The 21,714-nt window shown below is 49.4% G+C and overlaps 1 protein-coding gene and 4 non-coding genes across 5 annotated transcripts; 3 read left to right on the top strand and 2 right to left on the bottom strand.

Moving 5' to 3' along the window:
• The first annotated feature begins 3,818 nt into the window (after positions 1-3,818).
• LOC135825902 (uncharacterized) lies at positions 3,819-21,070 on the top strand. Its single transcript, XM_065338534.1, has 6 exons — positions 3,819-3,985; positions 5,093-5,298; positions 6,253-6,330; positions 12,429-12,577; positions 13,949-14,055; positions 15,760-21,070. Exons 2-6 carry the CDS (start codon positions 5,215-5,217, stop codon positions 20,466-20,468), a joined length of 5,127 nt encoding a protein of 1,708 aa, XP_065194606.1. The 5' UTR covers positions 3,819-3,985; positions 5,093-5,214; the 3' UTR covers positions 20,469-21,070.
• Positions 9,158-9,230, bottom strand: Trnaa-agc (transfer RNA alanine (anticodon AGC)). The gene has a single exon. It is a non-coding gene; the product is annotated as a tRNA-Ala (tRNA).
• On the top strand, positions 10,733-10,805 carry Trnaa-agc (transfer RNA alanine (anticodon AGC)). The gene has a single exon. It is a non-coding gene; the product is annotated as a tRNA-Ala (tRNA).
• Positions 12,133-12,205, top strand: Trnaa-agc (transfer RNA alanine (anticodon AGC)). Its single transcript has one exon. It is a non-coding gene; the product is annotated as a tRNA-Ala (tRNA).
• Trnaa-agc (transfer RNA alanine (anticodon AGC)) lies at positions 14,499-14,571 on the bottom strand. The gene has a single exon. It is a non-coding gene; the product is annotated as a tRNA-Ala (tRNA).
• Positions 21,071-21,714: the final 644 nt, after the last annotated feature.

Below are 21,714 nucleotides of genomic sequence, written 5' to 3'. Positions count from 1 at the left end.
TGCTCCGGGTGGCGTATAATGCTCGATATAATGCCAGCATTATCCGCCAACACCTAGTCTGGGGTATGTGTGTGTGTGTGTGTGTGTAATGAAAAAAATGAAAAAGACCAAAAAGTAGGGATTCACTGGCCAGAAAAAGCCACTTCATAGCTGTGTGGTGTAGACCAGGCTGAATAGTGGCGGTCAATTCTTCAGCCTTGCAAGCTCTTGAATGGTGCAATCCCAGCACAAACTGCTATGGCGTCTGCTGTAGCATCGCTATCATCGCCTCTGGCGATGGGCGTCCAATGGTCCAATGGTGTGTGTGTGTGTGTGTGTGTGTGTGTGTGTGTGTGTGTGTGTGTGTGTGTGTGTGTGTGTGTGTGTGTGTGTGTGTGTGTGTGTGTGTGTGTGTGTGTGTGTGTGTGTGTGTGTGTGTGTGTGTGTGTGTGTGTGTGTGTGTGTGTGTGTGTGTGTGTGTGTGTGTGTGTGTGTGTGTGTGTGTGTGTGTGTGTGTGTGTGTGTGTGTGTGTGTGTGTGTGTGTGTGTGTGTGTGTGTGTGTGTGTGTGTGTGTGTGTGTGTGTGTGTGTGTGTGTGTGTGTGTGTGTGTGTGTGTGTGTGTGTGTGTGTGTGTGTGTGTGTGTGTGTGTGTGTGTGTGTGTGTGTGTGTGTGTGTGTGTGTGTGTGTGTGTGTGTGTGTGTGTGTGTGTGTGTGTGTGTGTGTGTGTGTGTGTGTGTGTGTGTGTGTGTGTGTGTGTGTGTGTGTGTGTGTGTGTGTGTGTGTGTGTGTGTGTGTGTGTGTGTGTGTGTGTGTGTGTGTGTGTGTGTGTGTGTGTGTGTGTGTGTGTGTGTGTGTGTGTGTGTGTGTGTGTGTGTGTGTGTGTGTGTGTGTGTGTGTGTGTGTGTGTGTGTGTGTGTGTGTGTGTGTGTGTGTGTGTGTGTGTGTGTGTGTGTGTGTGTGTGTGTGTGTGTGTGTGTGTGTGTGTGTGTGTGTGTGTGTGTGTGTGTGTGTGTGTGTGTGTGTGTGTGTGTGTGTGTGTGTGTGTGTGTGTGTGTGTGTGTGTGTGTGTGTGTGTGTGTGTGTGTGTGTGTGTGTGTGTGTGTGTGTGTGTGTGTGTGTGTGTGTGTGTGTGTGTGTGTGTGTGTGTGTGTGTGTGTGTGTGTGTGTGTGTGTGTGTGTGTGTGTGTGTGTGTGTGTGTGTGTGTGTGTGTGTGTGTGTGTGTGTGTGTGTGTGTGTGTGTGTGTGTGTGTGTGTGTGTGTGTGTGTGTGTGTGTGTGTGTGTGTGTGTGTGTGTGTGTGTGTGTGTGTGTGTGTGTGTGTGTGTGTGTGTGTGTGTGTGTGTGTGTGTGTGTGTGTGTGTGTGTGTGTGTGTGTGTGTGTGTGTGTGTGTGTGTGTGTGTGTGTGTGTGTGTGTGTGTGTGTGTGTGTGTGTGTGTGTGTGTGTGTGTGTGTGTGTGTGTGTGTGTGTGTGTGTGTGTGTGTGTGTGTGTGTGTGTGTGTGTGTGTGTGTGTGTGTGTGTGTGTGTGTGTGTGTGTGTGTGTGTGTGTGTGTGTGTGTGTGTGTGTGTGTGTGTGTGTGTGTGTGTGTGTGTGTGTGTGTGTGTGTGTGTGTGTGTGTGTGTGTGTGTGTGTGTGTGTGTGTGTGTGTGTGTGTGTGTGTGTGTGTGTGTGTGTGTGTGTGTGTGTGTGTGTGTGTGTGTGTGTGTGTGTGTGTGTGTGTGTGTGTGTGTGTGTGTGTGTGTGTGTGTGTGTGTGTGTGTGTGTGTGTGTGTGTGTGTGTGTGTGTGTGTGTGTGTGTGTGTGTGTGTGTGTGTGTGTGTGTGTGTGTGTGTGTGTGTGTGTGTGTGTGTGTGTGTGTGTGTGTGTGTGTGTGTGTGTGTGTGTGTGTGTGTGTGTGTGTGTGTGTGTGTGTGTGTGTGTGTGTGTGTGTGTGTGTGTGTGTGTGTGTGTGTGTGTGTGTGTGTGTGTGTGTGTGTGTGTGTGTGTGTGTGTGTGTGTGTGTGTGTGTGTGTGTGTGTGTGTGTGTGTGTGTGTGTGTGTGTGTGTGTGTGTGTGTGTGTGTGTGTGTGTGTGTGTGTGTGTGTGTGTGTGTGTGTGTGTGTGTGTGTGTGTGTGTGTGTGTGTGTGTGTGTGTGTGTGTGTGTGTGTGTGTGTGTGTGTGTGTGTGTGTGTGTGTGTGTGTGTGTGTGTGTGTGTGTGTGTGTGTGTGTGTGTGTGTGTGTGTGTGTGTGTGTGTGTGTGTGTGTGTGTGTGTGTGTGTGTGTGTGTGTGTGTGTGTGTGTGTGTGTGTGTGTGTGTGTGTGTGTGTGTGTGTGTGTGTGTGTGTGTGTGTGTGTGTGTGTGTGTGTGTGTGTGTGTGTGTGTGTGTGTGTGTGTGTGTGTGTGTGTGTGTGTGTGTGTGTGTGTGTGTGTGTGTGTGTGTGTGTGTGTGTGTGTGTGTGTGTGTGTGTGTGTGTGTGTGTGTGTGTGTGTGTGTGTGTGTGTGTGTGTGTGTGTGTGTGTGTGTGTGTGTGTGTGTGTGTGTGTGTGTGTGTGTGTGTGTGTGTGTGTGTGTGTGTGTGTGTGTGTGTGTGTGTGTGTGTGTGTGTGTGTGTGTGTGTGTGTGTGTGTGTGTGTGTGTGTGTGTGTGTGTGTGTGTGTGTGTGTGTGTGTGTGTGTGTGTGTGTGTGTGTGTGTGTGTGTGTGTGTGTGTGTGTGTGTGTGTGTGTGTGTGTGTGTGTGTGTGTGTGTGTGTGTGTGTGTGTGTGTGTGTGTGTGTGTGTGTGTGTGTGTGTGTGTGCACCGAAGGACTTTCACTGCGCATGAGAAGTTGCGATTTGAAGCGTCACATCAAGTACTGCCCAACTCAGTAGCCTATCATCTCCACTGGAGATGAGGCGTCAAAGGTCAAGGTCAAGGTGTGTGTGTGCGTGCGTGTGTGTGCGTTTGTGCCTCCTCGAGTGGATTCCCGTCGCCCGTGCATGGAGTGTCAGTGAGTGTATTGAGATGAAGAAGAGGAAGAAGAAAATACCTTTCAGAGACTCTAACCACAATGTACATGAACAATGTATATTGGAAAACAGCGAAGATTCGTCTCCAGACTCCAGCTCTGAGCCGTCCAGGGAAGAATACTGAATAATCTTCTTCCGCACTTCACTGTGTCCATGGTGACGGTGAAGTGCGGAATTCCCTTTGAGGAACATTCATACTTTGAATAATGAGCAACACGGATACACTCACTGTATTGACAAAAGACTGCTATCCGTGAATGTTTTCTAGCACCCCCCCCCCCCCCCCCCCCCCCCCCACCTATTCTCTGATTTAGACTAATCAGTAAAAGATCCCAGCTATCAACAGTATGATTGTACTACATGTACTATCATTCATGATGACTTCACTTCACTGACACTGACTTCAGTGCCAGTACTTACATCATGATGATGATCTTCACTGTTCACACAGTCAGTCACCATGGTCACTGACCGCCGCATGTCATGATTACGTGTACGTGTATCAAAAATATCAAAATCAAAATGATGAGAGATTGAGAGTAGTGCAGCTAGCGCTAGTACTAGTACTAGTAGTAGTGGCGGTGGTCAGTGTACCAGGTGTACTGACTCTGTGTAGGCTAGCTAGCTGTCGAGTGTGCACTGAGACTGAGTCTGTCTGTGCACGTGAGTCACTCACATGCACTTCCTCAGTCAGTCAAGACTCAACTGACAACTCAAGCAAGAGTCAAGGTCTAAAAATCGATGCACAGCTGAGCTGAGTCAACGACAAGATCACTAGTCAGACACTAGCACTAGCAGCTAGCAGGTAAACATGTGGCAACACGTCTTTGACTGAGTCAGATCATACCGAAAAGGGTTGCGAAACGGCTAGCGAACATGTCTTCAACTCATCCCAAGAGAGGTGGTGGATGAGGCGGGCAGGAATTTTATTTCAAAACTTACGCAACGATCGTTGGACAACACAGTTTCTTCTTTGAAGGCTTGCAGATGCTTTGCACCTCTGGTCCTCCTGGGTAAGCGCAAGTAAATAGTTCTCCGATTTCCTTGTCGGAATATCCCTACCGATTGTTTCGGGGAATTTGATTGAAAAATGTATCTCATGATTGCAGCAATATTGGCGAGTCCTTTTGTGTAGCGTTCTCTCGCAGTAAATGGGGCCGGGATCACATACAATCATCATGTGTTGTGATCTTTGCACTGAGGCCATGAGGAGAAATTTCTAGCCGCATGTTTGCGTTAGTGCATGTTCTAGCGATTGCCTAGTGAACATCACAGACCAGTTCATTATCATCATTTATAGCAATTATTATTTCAGGTTTCAGGAAAATGATTGTTCTAGAATTCTCCGGAGTGCTAGTGGCCTTGCTTGACTTATTTGAGCTGACCAACCAAAACTTATCTGTGGCACCGTTCGCGAGGAGCCTCGCTAGCTAGCGCTTGCATGAACCAGTGATGTGATCGTCTTTGCCGAGCTAGCTGCGAAATGGTGTAAATAATAATTTCGTTTCCTCGGAATCGCTGACAGCAAACTAACTTCGCTAGCTTTAGCGCCGAATTCGGCCTTCCTGCTGGGAGGAAAACTGCTGCACGAGATGACTCGCAGTTGTACTGGTTGGTTCACCGGGTCGCTGTTGACAAAGCAAGTGAGAAAGAAAAGCTACTGTGATGAAAAACCTGATACTGTATTAAAGACCACATAGGGTAATTTTATGTTGACGCCATTTTACCTAAAACATAACGATCTCGGGTTTTTGTTTTGTTTGTGGGGGGTAGGAACATGAAAATGCTGGTTGCCAAAACGGGCAACCAACTGTCCATACTGAAAATGTGTGTTATCCTTTTGGCAAATAAACGAGTTTATAAAATTTACTGAGCTGTCTTCATTCATTACATCGCTTGATTTAAACGTCCGTAATACTACCGTTAATAAAAGTGTACTGAAAGCATGTATGTGCGCGTACATCGTGCAATGTGGCGGCTCATGACGTTATGCTGTACTCGACACGAGAATAGAAACGATTTGACGGCGAATTTGGCTGAGCTCCGAGGTTTGGTGAGGTGACTTGTGTAGAGAGTTGATGATGTTGTGTGTTGTCTGTGTTGTCGGCATGTGCACACAGCCTCTTGGACGGTCGCCAATGAGCAGGTCCTGACGGCGTGTGACGGGTGCGGGCCAAGACAGCGTACGTGTTGCCAGCACCTCTTGCAGCGACGGCAGCAGCAGTAGCGTGCCACCGTTGCCATGGCAAGCAATGTCCGGCCGGGCACGACGAGTCTGTTGTCACCGCCTACGCAGCTCCACCCGAACACCGACCTGGAGAGTGGCGTGAGTACATGTAACTTACAGTCAAACCTGTCTAAGACGACCGCTCAAGGGACCTTCAAAACGTGGTCTCTGTTATCAGGTGGTCTCCTTATCCAGGTTCATTCGACCGGAAATAGCATCTCCTTGGTCCTTGTTTCAGATGTCTTCTAGGACAGGTGATCGCCTTATCCGAGTAGTCGCCTTGACAGGTTTTACTGTAGAGTCTAGTCGTGGCCAAGGAAATCAGATCTGCCAGCCGAAGGGACCATCCGGCATTATCGATAATTTTCATGAAACGAAAAAGTTTAGTCTGACCCCCTGAACGAAAAATATATTGACTTGACAGCTGGAATAGATTGACGTTTCAGCTATCAACATGTTTCATAACGAAACTCTACCCGACCCACCCACACATAAACGAAACTTTTTTCGTTTTGTGTAAAATATTGATAATTATGGACTAAAGCAGTGCCGCCACCTTTCCCTGCCAATTCCATCATGCACGGTGCAAAAACTCATGCGCGGGCCGCAGAGGCCGCAGGAGACTTATGTTGGTTTCGGCTCACGGCTCTGATTTCTTTGGCCACGACCGTATGTTATAGCGTTGCTGGTACATGTATTAGGAAACCCGAATGTCAGTTCTGTTTAATCATTTCCCGTGTATGAGACTCTGTGTGATGTAGCACTTATTATTATTATGTGCATTTTCGCGTTGAAGTCGACCGATAGGTCCACTTCTTCGCTTGTGCTGTTGCACTTACAAGCCCTTTTTATATACAGTAATGCCTTTCCAACCACCCTCGTTGTGGTAGCTGCGAGTGCTGGAGAATCTAGGGGTCAAGAACCCGAACAAAGTCCAACACAGGCTGTGTGCACATGTGTGTGCGTGCATGTGTGTGTGTGTGTGTGTGTGTGTGTGTGTGTGTGTGTGTGTGTGTGTGCGTGCGTGTGCGTGTGTATGTTCATTATCCCCAGTACGTGCTGAGTCGAGCGCTGTCCAGCCTGCTACTAACACCGCTGATACCCATCAAGACCTGGCTGACACAAGCAGAGGTACGGCTGTTGCCATCCTATTGGCTAGTTGATCTAATTTCTAAATTTACAGTACTTGCCGGAGTACTAGCAAAGAGCAGGCTATGCCGATGATGTCATGGTGATGAAGTAGAGGGGATTATCTTATGGGAGCTAAGTGTACAGAGTGAGTCGGTAGATTCATTTATCGGCGATATCAAGAGTAAATAAACTAGAGTGTGCAACTGAAATTTTTGTTGACGTAATCTTTTCTACGACGCACGCGCTGCGAGTCTTTTGGGAAATAGTTTTGCCTCGTGCACTTGGCCGGGCTTTACATTACAAGGTCGGTGCCCAGCACGTGCTCTCACACTTCCCTGCGGCAAAATGCGCGTGCTCAGTACGACACGCGTCATGTTTTCTGAAAGTAGTGACGTCAACGAAAATTTCCGCCATGGGCCGGGGATCTGCAGATTGTGTGGAAGAGATGCGGAGTTGCACACTCTTGTTTATCTACTCTTGGCGATATCAAGAGTACTGTACTTTCACAAATTTTCAGTATACTTATATTTTCGGTACCTTCGGTGCATCTGTTTCATATCCCAAAATGTCAATACACCGAACAAACACTGACACACATACCGGTAATCCAATAGGAAACTTCTTCTCTGTACCTAAAATTTCCGTTCACCCAACCCGGCCTTTTGCCCTCAAATCGAAAGTATTGAGCGCCTAAAATTTCTGGAATAGACCAATCCCGAAAAGATTGTCTGGGTTCGTGAAAGGGGGCACGCGTGCAAGCCAGCACGTGTGAAGTGCATCGTTTTGTATTCAGTTTGTGTGTGTCAGCTAATGGCGGAGGAGAGAGAGACTTTTGCTCGCCGAGCTGAAGCTAAAGGATTTGATGGAGTCCTGCCAGCAGCTAGTCAAAGGACCTTCGGTACCTTAGGCAGACCCTGACGGAGTTTGGAGGCCAGCTAGCTCTCGGTGAGGAGAGAAACATTCGCGTGGCGATCGACTCTCCGTAAAAAATGCAAGCTACATAGCGCCGACATACTGCAACAGCTACGATTTCAGCTAACTTCTCGATCTGCTGCTTCACAAAGTTCAACTATTTACAAGTCCTGACTGTTGTAGTCTGAAGCTGGAGTCTCATCGCCCACCTACAGGTAGCTTTTGGAGCTGATGGATTTCCCGACTTGGACTCCTTCCGCAAACTCTCGCAACATTACTACAGTGTATGCTGTGTTTCCGCACGCTCGTGTCGACATGTCATTAATTTTATACTGTACATGTACCGGGTCGCGGAGGAGCTGGACGACCTCCGCTGACTCAAGGTTTCCGAAATACTGCCGTCGTCTTCGTTGATGTCGCTGGTGACATTCTCCCCTTGCGCATAGTTGTCGTCCCGGGGGTAAAGACTATGTTGTCTTTCGAAATAGTTCTTCATCACGCTCGCGCGAATGCCGCGAATGATGTTTCTCATCATGAACTCGTTCCGACGGTGTGACACGGCGATGGTCTTTGGTGGGGCACTGGCTTGGCGAAAACGATATCTTCTTGTGCAATATAACATTGATCGGCTGCAGGTGAGTACAGTCACTTCGTGGTTGGTCCTATAGGAGGGGAGCGGCCAGGAAAGAGGCAGGACTCATCGAAGACGAAGCGCTCGCAACAAACAATAGCACTCGAAATATCTCGTAAGATTTAGGGCCTATCGCTTTGAGCCATAGCGCTCACAGCCTTGCCTACTTCATCAAAGTGAGCTCTACATGTTCGTTGACACCTCTTCACACTACCCAGAAGAGCGAAACAAGGATTATGTCTTAGCATTTCAACTCCAACAGCAGACCATTACCAGTGCGAGAGAGAAAACTACAAAGGGCTTTGCTTTCTGTCGCATCGTCTCTCTTGCATGCAACTAACGAGAAAACCGTGTACTTACCCTCGCATTCACACGCGAACTATCAAACACGTCCTGTGCCGCATGCTGATCAGGTAGTGCCATGTATGTGTTGTACAGTGTACTCTCAGGTGACATGCCCCCTTTCGAACCCAGACAATCTTTTCGGGATTGGTCTATTAGATTACATGAAACCCAGAGTGTACAGCTTGTGACGTTTACTGCATGGGTGTCCGTCACGTCGAAATTCCGGGATTACATCATATTTAAGGTAAAAAAAAGGAGCAGGACAAAATGTTACGAGTTATGACTAACTGTCCACCAATGTAACCAGATCATATACAGTCAGCGAGTGCGACAAAATGTCACAAAACTGACAAGGAGTACTGAGACATTCAGCAACCTGACGCACTAAATAGGGAGGTTTAGTTCCCACGTAACGGAAACGCGTACGTGGGTGATCCACGTAAAGTGGATGAAGGGCACCCACGTTGCAATGTTGTGTTTAGTCACACGGAACAAACAAAAGCATGAAGCTAAAGGCCAAAACCTGGTCCGACGAAGCTACCCCGGCCTACGAAGCTCATCCAGTATTTTGATTTCGTACTTCGGAAACTTCTTCAGCTGAGCACCTTCACAGCTTGCACAATGCACTCCATTCTGATTTTCACCCACGTTCTGGCGGAACGTGGGTGAGCCTCCATACACGGTATGTCGTGAATCAGAAAACGTCTGTACGTGGGTCACTGAGTATCACGTGGTACACACACGTAAAGTACCCACGGATTACGTGGGACTAAACCTCCCTACTGACTGCATATGATCTGGATACGTTGGTTGACAATTAGTCATAACTCTTAACATTTTGTCCTTCTCCTTTTTTTACCATAATTAAATTGGCTCACCATCCGAGTACATCATATTTAGTGAGATTTTTTATATAAAAAAGGAGGAAAAAGGATTGCCTGGAGAACCCGGGTATCGATCCCGGTACCTCTCGCATGCTAAGCGAGCGCTCTACCATGTGAGCTAGTCCCCCTGCGTGTTCCAATGGCTGGGAAAATGCAAGCTTGTCGATGAAGGAGCAGATCTGCGGCAGGAACTAGGATAGTACTAGCAATGACAGTGTGCATACGCAGGCTACCTGATTAACCATGTCATGATTGGAAGCTGTGGCCTTAGTAAAAAAAAAAAAAAAAAAAAAAAAAAACCCTTTCACCCCCAAAAACGTGTTTTCACGTACAGTACAACCTGTAACTAAAGACTACCGTGACCAGCGACCAGCCTGGGGCCGTGTCATCGATTGGCGAATCGAATTGAGTGCGACCTGGCGGTGTGGTCTGAGCAACGCTGGCCCAATCGAACAAAACAAGGGTGTAGTTCGCAAAATGTACGCATATCGTACAAAGATTCTGTGAAAGCTGTCCAAAAACGCCAAAGCCCATTTCTACTCCAGCCTCTCCCGGTGTGAGGGCCGGTGTGGTCGGATTCCACTCCAAGTACACCTACTCCGGATTCGATCGGATTCGGCCAAACGATGACGCTCACTCGGAGCGCACTTGCTCGGGATTCGCCCAATCGATCATGCCCCTGGTACTTCGCCAGGCACGGACGGTCTCACGTTCATGATAATTATGGTTGTGCTTTGCAAACCTCTAACTAAGGACCACCTGCCACTAAAGACCGCTATCTCTGACCGCAAGGGGTGGTTGTTAGTCCCAGGTTTCACTGTACATTGAATTTGACTGCAGTGAAACCTGCCGGTCTAGGACGACCACTGCTCAAGGGACCTTCAAAATGTGGTCTCTGTTACCACGTGGTCTCCTTATCCAGGTTCATTGGACAGGAAATAGCATCCCTTGGTCCTAGTTTCAGTGGTCTTCTTGGACAGGTGGTCGCTTTATCCGAGTGGTCGCCTTGACAGGTTTGACTATATGTACAGTGCAATAGCAATCGTTGTAACTACAATTATGAGGAATTATCGGATCGTAGCAATCGTAGCGATTATCCGAACTGATAGAAACGTCTTTACAGTATGATTCTGGCGGTATGTTTTGTATTGCAAAGGCCTTTCTATCAGTTCGAATAACATACATCATCACCTAGGTAAAGACAAAACATAGCGAGGGCTCCTGGGCTTTCAAGCCCTCTCGTTTTGGCAACACTAAAAAAGATGTTCTTCTCGAAACCTCGCCTGGCCCCGAAGATATGATCTAGGTCCCAGCCAGCCAGAATGCACATGATGCTAGTGTGCTACAATGTACAGTTGCGCTCACTGAAATCCGACCCAACGTGCAAACCTGGAGCCCTCAACTTCCACGGCCCTTGACGCCCTGGAAGTGGCCCGAATGTGGCTGGGCGTACACATGTACACATACAGTGATGTAATCAGTTGGTCCAGGGTGCCAGCTTTGCACTTTGGGTCGGATTTCACCAAGCGCAACTGTACTTACTCCCTTGTGCAAGCCGCCTTCTTGTCACCACATCATGTGACCGTTGTCCAATATGAAGACCATCGATGGTGACGGTATGTAGCAAGCAGGGGGACTAGCTCACATGGTAGAGCGCTCGCTTAGCATGCGAGAGGTACCGGGATCGATACCCGGGTTCTCCAGGCAATCTTTTTTTCTTCTTTTATTTCGCAGGCAGGATTGTATTACGGGAGTACATGTGTCGTAGAGGGGTTTTTGGGCAACATATTGAAACAGTGACTTTGTGTGTGTGGGTATAGTTTATCAGAACACCTCTCCAGGCTTTGCATCAAAGAAACCCATTTTCTTATCAGTAGGCATGAGAAGTTTAGCACCAGTTGTTTACATTGTATGTCTGCTCGATGAATGACCTACTGTAAAACTGTGACTCGTTAGACTTTCCAGGGAGTAAGTACATTGTGGCACAATAGCATCACGTGTATGTTGGCTGGCTGGGACCTAGATCGTATCTTCGGGGCCAAGCGAGGTTTCGAGAAGAACATCTTTTTTAGTACTGCCAAAACGAGAGGGCTTGAAAGCCCAGGAGCCCTCGCTATGTTTTGTCTTTACCTAGGTGATGATGTATGTTATTCGAACTGATAGAAAGGCCTTTGCAATACAAAACATACCGCCAAAATCGTACTGTAAAGACGTTTCTATCAGTTCGGATAATCGCTATTGCTACGGTCCGATAAATCCTCATAATTATAGTTACAACGATTGCTATTGCACTATACATACAGTCAAACCTGCACGGTCGTATGTCATTTCTAACGCCGAGAAATAGAACGGAGAACCCGAGCAGTTAACAGAATCGATATGTTCACTGTTTGGCAAGTTTTCAAGTGCCAATGCCTGTGCTCTCCAGCGAACACAGCTGCTTCATTCCAACGCACGGTCCTCCAGCACACGGGGGTGTCGAGCACTGCTCGAAATACTTAGGTCCACATTTGAAAGTTGCAGTTTTGGGTCATGATCCATGCCTTCTTTGTTATGTTACTGCTTGAAATCGGCATTTTTCCTTCGGCACAATCAGGCAGGTTTATCCGTGGGTAGATTTTATGACGCTCCATGTTACTGAAGGACTAACTTCAATCATTGGTTTTGTAGCCCCATTCTCTAGGAGCTGTCTACATCTGCTTTGTTTCAATGTCCAGCATAAGCGAACGTGTGGATCAAGCATAACTGCTTGGTTGACGCTGCCGCGGGAATGCCTCTAATAATAATAATAAGATACCGTAGTTTGTCTGCAGGGTCTTGATTTGTGGCGTATAGGTCCTGCCGCCTTCCCTTGTGCATTCTTTGCCAGGTTCATCTTTCGTGCCTGCCCAAAGACCGTATTGTTGTTTTCTGTCTTTGTTGAAAAATTTGTAAGCCCAGTCTCTAGTAGAAGCCCGGGGTCCGGACTGGTTGAAAACAAATATAAACGTGGAGCATAATGGAGATAATACGATATGTTTACCCTGTGCAGGGGGACTAGCTCACATGGTAGAGCGCTCGCTTAGCATGCGAGAGGTACCGGGATCGATACCCGGGTTCTCCAGGCAATCCTTTTTTTCTTCTTTTTTTTCTCTGATGGAGCAATAATAAGTCCGGTCTGTGCAGTTTTCAAAGTAAACACTGGATCATGGTTGATCTTCGGGTTGTATGTACGTGTGTGTGTGTGTGTGTTTGTGTGTACACGTGTGCATACGTGAATGTGTGTTTTGTATGCATGTGCATGCCCACGTGTGGTGTGCGATCCTGTCTGTCTCTTTTCTTCCCAGCTGGACTATGTCATCAGCAAACATCTGCGTGAGAGCGGCATCACACGGCACCTTCGCGGCCGCTCCTCGGCGCGTCTGGACCTGAAGACGTGCCAGCTGTGGCGCTTTGCACCGCCGGGAACACGCTACGTCACGTTCGACGAGATCATGTACGCAAATACCTGACTGAGCACACATGTACTCGTATTGCCCCCGTGCACTCGTCGCACACGCACGCACATGTCAACCTTCACAGCAGTTGCCCAGGCAGGTGGCACTTACAGATACTTCATAACCTGTACTTTTACGTATAGTGAAATTTCAGTGTCGGGTAGTGTTGAAACGATCTCACCGGGTACTCGTTAGCTCCCTCGCCAGAAACTCGGCTCGTTTGTGCGACCAGCTCGTTTGCACATATTGTAAAATATGTTACAACTCCCTGGTCGATCGAGAGTCCAGTCCCGCGCAAAGTGAAAATCACTCGCAGTTACAGTGACTGTATGCCGGCACGACACTTGAGTTGTTTCAGTTGTCTTTGCAGCTTTGGTGGACTCTACTGACGTCTTGTTCCGCATCTGCTGACCTGTCGCAGGATATGCTTCGGTCACCTCTCCATTCGAGTGAAAGTTACGCTCCGTCGTTTGGAAGTTTTCTCCCGCGATGCAGCGAAGACCATGGCTACTTGCAATCTTTGCAAAACGGTCTATTTTTACAAAGGCTACTCAACGACGGCGCTGAAAAGACATCTCGACACCAAACAGCAGTCCGAAGTGAAGCAGTAGCAACCCCAAATGCCGGCGGTGATTATTTGAACCAGCTGAAAAAAATCGAACTTAGAAAAAAATATGTTGAAAAAATCATATTTGCCACATCAATGAAACTCGTTAGCTCGCTCGATAGCTTGCTCGTTAGTGGAACTGATCGCTCGTTTGTTATAGATACGCTCGTTTCAACACTAGGTCACTGTCGGGGGCCCTGCCAGTTGTAAGGCGTAATGTCGAATTGGCTGACCAGCATTCCCTTCGCATACAGTGCATACGTACTCGAGTGCCTTTTTATGTTTAATCCAGATGTAGGTGACTGGTTTCTCTACCGAAATAATTACTGAAATTAGAGTTACACCAAAATGAATGTGTTATCATGTGACAGCGTATTGGAATACGTGTAGCACTCAAACATGCTGTCTTGCATATTATTGATGCATAGCCGCTGTGTTTATTCAGTATCAGCTGAGGGCATTGAAAAGGGGGGAAAAAGTGGGGAGAGAAAAAATAGAGTGTCACCACCCGGCCTCTGTGCGTAAGTGTGGTCCTGCTGATAACGATCCCGGAGATCAAACTGGAATGGACACAGCAGGAAAGTGAAGACAGGAGGAAAGTAGAGACAGCAGGAAAGTAGAGACAGCAGAAAAGTCAAGAATGAGCATATCCTTGTTTCTCAGTGCACAGTTCTTGTGTTCAACAATGCCCCAGAGGAGGAGATTGAATACATGCATGTATCGTTACATCCTGTTGTTGTCCTCTTTGTGTATATTTGTTCAGACCACTGCTATCAGCCGAGTGTCATGTGATCAAGCACGGTATCACTGTCAACTTACCCAAGTTTGCTGTCAACGAGCCGCAGGCCACGGCCACAGTATTGAAAGCCGGTAAGAAAACACACAACAGCTATGTGCACTCGTTCAGCCAACAGTACATAACCCCCACCAAGAGTGTGCAACTCCACTGTGGGTGCTGTCCCGACAAAATTTCAAGTTGACGTCATTCTTATGATGCACTTCAATGCACACGTATTACCAGACGTATCTGACCCTGTGCTGGACAAAGCCACTATTTGATCTGGTACAAACTAGTACAAAGAAAACGTGTGATGTGTTGACACCCTGTACAAATGTCGTAAATCACTGGTGCAAGGAGCATTGCTGCATAAAAACGACGAAGTGTACATAACCCCCTCCCCCAAGAGTGTGCAACTCCCGCATACCCTGTTGTGGAGTTGCACACTCTTGGGGAGGGGGTTATGGGCTCTTGCTATGAGTCGTACTGCCGAGAAAATATTATGCAACTCGAGGGAGAGGAAAAAAGGATTGCCTGGAGAACCCGGGTATCGATCCCGGTACCTCTCGCATGCTAAGCGAGCGCTCTACCATGTGAGCTAGTCCCCCTGCACATTTTTATGATGGGACAGTTGTGTTCTTGTTATGTTGTATGGGGAACAAAGAGGTAGATGTGTTTCTTGCGCATGCTCAACATACAGGGAGCTTCTCCGAATCCACAGTGTTGGACACAAGTGTCGTCTCGGTTGGAGAACGAGCTGCCTCGACTATACCCTCGCCACGCCACACATCAAACGGACTAGTCAAGTGGTTTCTCTCTGTTTCTAGAGAGAGAGAGCTTTTCATTACTACACCTCAGGATCCGACGGGAGAACTGACAACTGACATGGCAAAAGGAAGCATGATAGCGGAAATTGGTGCCCTCATCAGCACAAAAATTGGTGTACTCGATATCATATCAGCACAAAAAGGTGCACGTGTCAGCAATACAACAAAGCAGCGCAGCAGCATGTACAGGTCAGCAGCACAGAGACACAAATACAGCAGCACAGAGACACAAATACAGCAGCAGGTACGAGAAAGAGACAACACGTGCAGCCACATGTACAACAAGGCTCACGCCAGTCTGGGTGGTTATTGCACCCAGCCGTACCTCTTTCAGTGCAAAGCAAGCCCACTACAGGCGCCGGTGCCCTTCAAGGGGGGGGGGGGTCCGGAGGCCTCCCCGGGAAAATTTTCAACAAATGAAGCAAAATCCTGCATTTTGAGCGAAAAAAGAGGGAGGGGGGTTCTGGGCACCCAGGAACCCATACGGGGCACGCGCCTGCACTATGATGTTCTCCACGGATTCAAACGCATTCTAAAGGTCCTATTATGAAGAAACCGGGTCCATAAAACTTCCTATGAAGCATGGACACTTGTACACTATCATTGTAAAATCTTGCAACTGTTGAGTCTCACTCGTTGGTACGGCTCGATTTCTCAGAGCTCACTTCACTAGAACTGACAGCTCGATCAATTCACAAAGTTTTGTTTCATGAGAAAGTACCTTATTTCCACTTTGTCCACGGTGTGTGATAGTATTGTAATGCCAGAGGAGAATGTTTCCTGTTCTGTGTGTGTGTGTGTGTGTGTGTGTGTGCGCACCTGTGTGTGTGTGTGTGCGTGTGTGTGTGTGCGCACATGCGTGTGTGTGTATGTGTGTGCGTGTGTGTGTGCGCGCGCATGCGTGTGTGTGTGTGCATGCCGTGTGTGTGCATGCCGTGTGTGTTCACTTGTCTATCTGTGTCTGTGCAGTTTCTCAGCGCCAGGACTTGCTACATACCAGCAGCAGCAGCTCAGCCGCACCCGTGTCACCGACCCAGCTAGTATGGGAGGCACGGCGCTGCGAGACTGGGGTCCGTGCTGTCGAGCAGATGCACCTGCTCCTGCAGCAGCTCGTCGACGTTTCACAGCTTCTTGATCAGCATCGCCAGCAATGCGAGGACTTCTCACGGCGTTCCTACGCACATCGCAAGCCCGGCCTGATTCGCTCAGACAGTGGTGCCGTGACTGGGTTGTTCAGCTTCGACCCTGACTTGGATTTGGTCGTTTGGCCGCCTCACGTTGATTCGTGGAGCAGAACGCTACAATCAGCAGACACAGACGTGAAGAAAGGCGAAGCTGGATACGCGTCTCAGCCTGAAGAACCCCTCACCACCAGTGTTCTACCACGTATTATCAACCTGAAGGCACCACACCACTCGTCAGCTGGTTCGTCGTCGGCTGCAGGTGCGGCAAAGCGGCCCTGTCTGCCACGTCCCGTGTCGGCTGTACCCTGTGCCGGTGGTGATTTCTTGTCAGCAAAGACACAGTCTCCATCCTGCATGAGCACTGCGCTGCTTGATGACAGTGGCTTGCCCCCCACGATCGGCCATAACTCCACACCCAGCCAGTCCATATCGACGACCTCCAGTGCGGTCCTGAGTTCATCCATGCTACAACTGATGCAGCATCCGCACGAACAGTACACCAACGACTACCACTCTCCACAACAGCAGCAGCAACAGGAGCAGCAACATCAACAACAGCAGCAGCAACAACAACAGGAGCAACAGAACCCACATCAACAGAAGCAGCAACCCCAGCAACAGCAGCAACAATATCAGCAACAGGAGCAGCAACATCAACAACAACAGCCGCAACAACAGCAGCAGCAACAACAGCAGCAACAACTGCAGCCACAGCAGCAGCAGCAGCAACATCATCAGCGACAACAGCAGCAGGAGCAGCGATCAGAGTGTGATTTGTCAGCCACATCATCCCACCACCCTTCTAAGCAGCAGCAGGAGCAGCGATCAGAGTGTGATTTGTCAGCCACATCATCCCGGTACCACCCTTCTAAGCAGGAGCAGCGATCAGGGTGTGATTTGTCAGCCACATCATCCCGGTACCACCCTTCTAAGCAAGAGCAGCGATCAGAGTGTGATTTGTCAGCCACATCATCCCGGTACCACCCTTCTAAGCAAGAGCAGCGATCAGAGTGTGATTTGTCAGCCACATCATCCCGGTACCACCCTTCTAAGCAAGAGCGTCACCTGTCTCATGACCAGGCGCTGGACGAAATCGAAAGACTTGGTGTCATTGTGCGGCAGCGAGTACCTCTCATGGTTGGTCTTCCAGCACATCTGCAGTCACGAATGCAATCATTAATGAAACTGATCCGAGCGGCTCGTGAACGCATGGCGGCCATCGACTGGCTTTCCGACACGGATGCGGCGGAAACCAATCCCGACATGCTGAAGTGTGTCACCGATACTCAGCAGAGCATCGTGTCCCTGTATCGTCTTCTCGAGTCCAACCTGCTGCGTCTGATGCAGCGCTATCTTTCACCACTACACCTGGCTGTGGCACAGACTGAGCTTGCACAGGAAACAGTCAAAGGTTCAACATTGTGGCCTACGCCTGACCGTAGTGATCATGCTTGTCCGAACGCGAGCATCCGTGCGTCGTCTGAGCTGCACAGAGGCGCATCATGGACGCAGCAGTGCACGGTGGATGTCCAGCAGCTCTGCCCGCAGGCGCTGGAGTGTGCTCGGCTGTTCCGCTCCGTCGAGGCTGAGATTGCTGAGAGCCTGTCGCGGCAATGCTGCCACTCTGCCGGTGCTAACCGTGAGTGTGGCACGAGTGCTAATGAAACGAGTTACAACGAGGATGGGACTCGAGTGTTTGCTAACCGTGACTGTGGCACGAGTGCTAATGAAACGAGTTGCAACGAGGCCGGGAACCGAGTGCCTGATGCCAGTGATGGTAGCCATTTCCCCGCGGGTCCAAGTGCCGGTGCTGATGGTACAACAGCCTCTGCGAATGAGCGGCAGCAGCAAGGTCAAGATGTGCTGGATCACGTGGCGACATCCCCCCGCACCAGCCAGCGTCAAGGCAGCGCAGACATCGCCACCGGCAATGATTACCCGGAATGCGTGACACCACCAGGAAGAGAGCAGCAACAGCAGCAGCACTACGGACAGCAACAACAGCAGCAGCAGCAGCAGGAAGTACAAGAAGGGCAGCAGCAACAACACGGCAATAGCAGCTGCGCTACCACACGTGTTAGCCACAGTGAGAGGCAACGCCGAGATTGCAGGTCACCTGTGCTAAGCTCAGCAGATCAACTCATACAACAATACTTCCTGGAATTGCTGGGAACTGACGGGGCACAGAGTCGACACGAGGAGTTAAGGCCGAGAGCATCCGGTAGCCGTGTGTCGCATCAAGAAGAACAGCAACAACAGCAACAACAGCAACAGCAGCAGCAACAACAACAAAAACAACAAGGCGAGCCAAAAGAACATGCGCAGCACCACCTGCAGCAGTGGAAGGAACTACTAGCACCCAGTGAACTCACACAGCAAGAAAGATCTGCTAGCGCTGTGCACGTGGTGGAACGCCAGCAGCAACAACAAATGCCAGACTGTACTCACGGTACAATCGTCTCCGTTGGTCGTCATGAAGAAGACAACAGCTCTAACACCTCCGCAGTGAAACACACTGTTGACTCTGGCACCGGCAAAGACTTTAGTATGCATACTCCAAATGCGTTGCCAGCGCTAACGTCAAGTCAGAATGATGCAGCTACTGCGTTGCCAACTCTAACATCAAGTCAGAATGATGCAGCTACTGCGTTGCCAACTCCAACATCAAGTCACAATGATGCAGCTACTGCGTTGCCAACTCCAACATCAAGCGAGAGTGATGGAGCCGCTACCCTGCCAACACTGACATCAACTGAGAGTAATGCTGAGCTGCTCATGCAGCAGCACTTCCTGACGTTGATCAGTAGCAGTGATTCAGATCAGCAACCTGTCTCTACTGGCGCATGCTCTCAGGTGAATACTACTGACCAGCATGAGCAGCATGATGTGTGTGAGCAGAAAAGTGCAGACTCACAACGGTCTGCGCTGGATGGTCACACGCTAGCTAGCCACGATAGCACCAGCAGCAGCAACAACACCGTCAACAGAGGTGTAATGATCGGAAGTGCAGCAGCGCAGCAGGTGGTGTCAAAACCGCCGGCCGAGTTTGCGCCCGCAGTGCTGTCCTTGTCGTCACTGGCTGCACGGTCGAGCCATCTCGGTGGCGATGCATGCCGCCTGCAGAAACAGGGCAAGATTCCGCTCACGGTGGCTACTCAGGGAGAAGCGGTAGAAGACTCAACAATGGCTGCTGGCAGCGTGTCTGACGTCACCTCAAGCATAGCCTCTCACCACCACCATCACCACCACCGTCGACAGTCTTCGTTTGAGTACGACATCGCCTCCTACTCGTCATACTGCTACAGTGCCAGTGAAGGGGACGGCGATATTGAACCTGACGTCGTCGAGTCGCTGGTCGACACGGTGATGGACGATGACGAGGAGATAGAGCGTGACACGAGTGCCGGAGAGCGTTGGATGTGCGCCGAGTGTACGATGATGAATCACCCGCTGCGCCTGCGTTGTCCGGCGTGTTACGCAGCCCGTCCGGATTACAACCCGGTGCGGGACTGTGCCGTGGTGGTCTCTGCCGCATCATCACAGCTATCAACAACAACATCATTAACAGCAACAGTAGCACAGCAGCAGCAGCATGAAGAGCAGCAATCGTATGACACACCGTCGCAGCAACGCTCTCTTGTGCAGTACACCTACCCGTCGCCGATCTCTCACGATGCCGTGCTGTGCAGCGACACGGAGGATGACGAGGCTGACGGACGGGATGGCAATGACCTAATGTCACTGCATACTCAATCGGTCAACACTCGTCCCCGTTCAAAGACGGATGACATGCGTAGTAGCATGGAGAATCAGGTACATGTACTTGAAAGTAGCCACAATGTAAGCACTATTGGCATGGAGCTGCCTCCTTGCACTGTTCACCATGCAACAACACAGGATGGAGACTTATCCCAGTCTGCACTGCATGACCCGATCAGTACGCATGAACAACACGGAAGATCGTCGTCCGACGGCCCAGCAGCAATGTCGCCAGATCCGGGCATTGCGTCATTGAGCCATGTGATGACATCATCATCGCCGGCATTACATTCACGTGATGATGTCATGGCAACACAGGATGAGGATACACACCGTGAACCCTACCCCAGCCAATCACTGGACAGCGGCTGCGGTAGTCAACCGTTGCAAACCGCACTGGAAACCGGCCTCGTAGATACCGGAGATGACATTGCATTTGAACACGTTCGAGGCTCTAGTGCCGATGAGAAAACGCGTCGTAGTCGTAAGCGTCGTCACTCCCATGACCACGAGAGCGGTGCCCATGGCGATGATGGCAATGGCGGCCGTGGCGTTGGTGATGAGGACAACGTGTGTATACTGTGCTGCGTGTCAGCACGCACTGGCTGTGTGGTGCACGGACGCACGGCGCACTGCGTCACCTGCTACCGCTGTGCCAAGAAACTCTGGTGCAACGGCCGACCGTGTCCCGTGTGCCGACGCAGCATCGACTGTGTTGTCGAGCTGCATCTTTGAAAGTGTGCAGTTGAGCTGCATCTTTGAAAGTGTGCAGTTGAGCTGCGTCTTTGACCTGCCATCGCTGTGCCATGAAGCTGTGCTACAAAGCCAGACGTTGCCCTGTGTGCCCTGTGTGCATGGTGTGTCAATGCACTAAATGACAGTCATTGTGTTGACTGTGGTGCTGAGCCGCATCTTTGAATGCATGAATGCGTGCATGGCGTGGATCTCCATGGCTTCGGTGCTGTCATCATGACTGTCATCTTTTTAGTTTATACGCACATGTTGAAATGGCTTCAGAGATATCACATGATCAGAGAGATGTCTATCACAATTATACTGTAGTACCATAATATGAATTTTATCATTGATCCTTTCCCTTGAGTCTGGGTGTACCCCCCCCCCCCCCCCCTTATGACTAATAAAATTAATGAGATTGCATTCATAAACCATGATTATGGCAAATACTAGCAGCATGCAGCTGTTCTTCTATTGGTCAGATGGTTTGAGATAGTATGATACTGCAGTCGGAAATAGAACAACGGTTTTGTTGGCTGCATTATGTATGCTGTACATCTGTAGCCAGCTATTTTCTTCTGGATGGTGAGGGATCCGGATAAGAGAGGTCTGACTGTATGACAGAGGAGATGTCCTACATACAGCAACACATGTCAGGGCCGGCGGAACCGGTCAGGCCATGGCCGGACCACTTTCCCCAGCTGGATGGTCCATGTGATTCGTGCAAAACCGGTGTAAAAAAATCCAGAGGTACATGACTCGACTGTACTGCCGACGTGTGATGTGCTTTGAAGTAGCTCAGGATTCCGTGACCGGCACTGTATGGCTTTAATGATATGGATAAAAAAAGTTGTGTTTGTGTTCTTTTACTATAATTTTCTGCATTTTCTGGAGCCTTAAGTGATGCCCAAATTCGCTCTATTTCACGTAAATTTTAAATATTTCTCCCGGGGGAGGTCCCCCGGACCACTCCCAAACTCATTCCTCTGGCCCTGCATGTGCAATGCCTTCAGTACGTTGATTGACTGACTGGTTTAGATATTTTTTAAAAGATGAAAATGCTGTATAGTGGGAGCTAGCTTATCGAGGGACTCTCCTGTGACAGAGTAAGAGCAAGAAAGAGTACATAACCCCCAGAGTGTGTAACGCCTGATCCAGCTCTGCATTGGGTCTTGGTCGAGCGTAATCGGATTTTTGCGTCATAATACCGTACACATCTGAGGGGAACCCGGGGAATCGCGGGTAC

This window comes from Sycon ciliatum, chromosome 10 (assembly GCF_964019385.1).
Source record: "Sycon ciliatum chromosome 10, ocSycCili1.1, whole genome shotgun sequence".
NCBI lineage: Eukaryota > Metazoa > Porifera > Calcarea > Leucosolenida > Sycettidae > Sycon > Sycon ciliatum.
The sequence above is the reverse complement of the archived record's forward strand: the minus strand, read 5'-3'. Positions and strand labels throughout refer to the sequence as shown.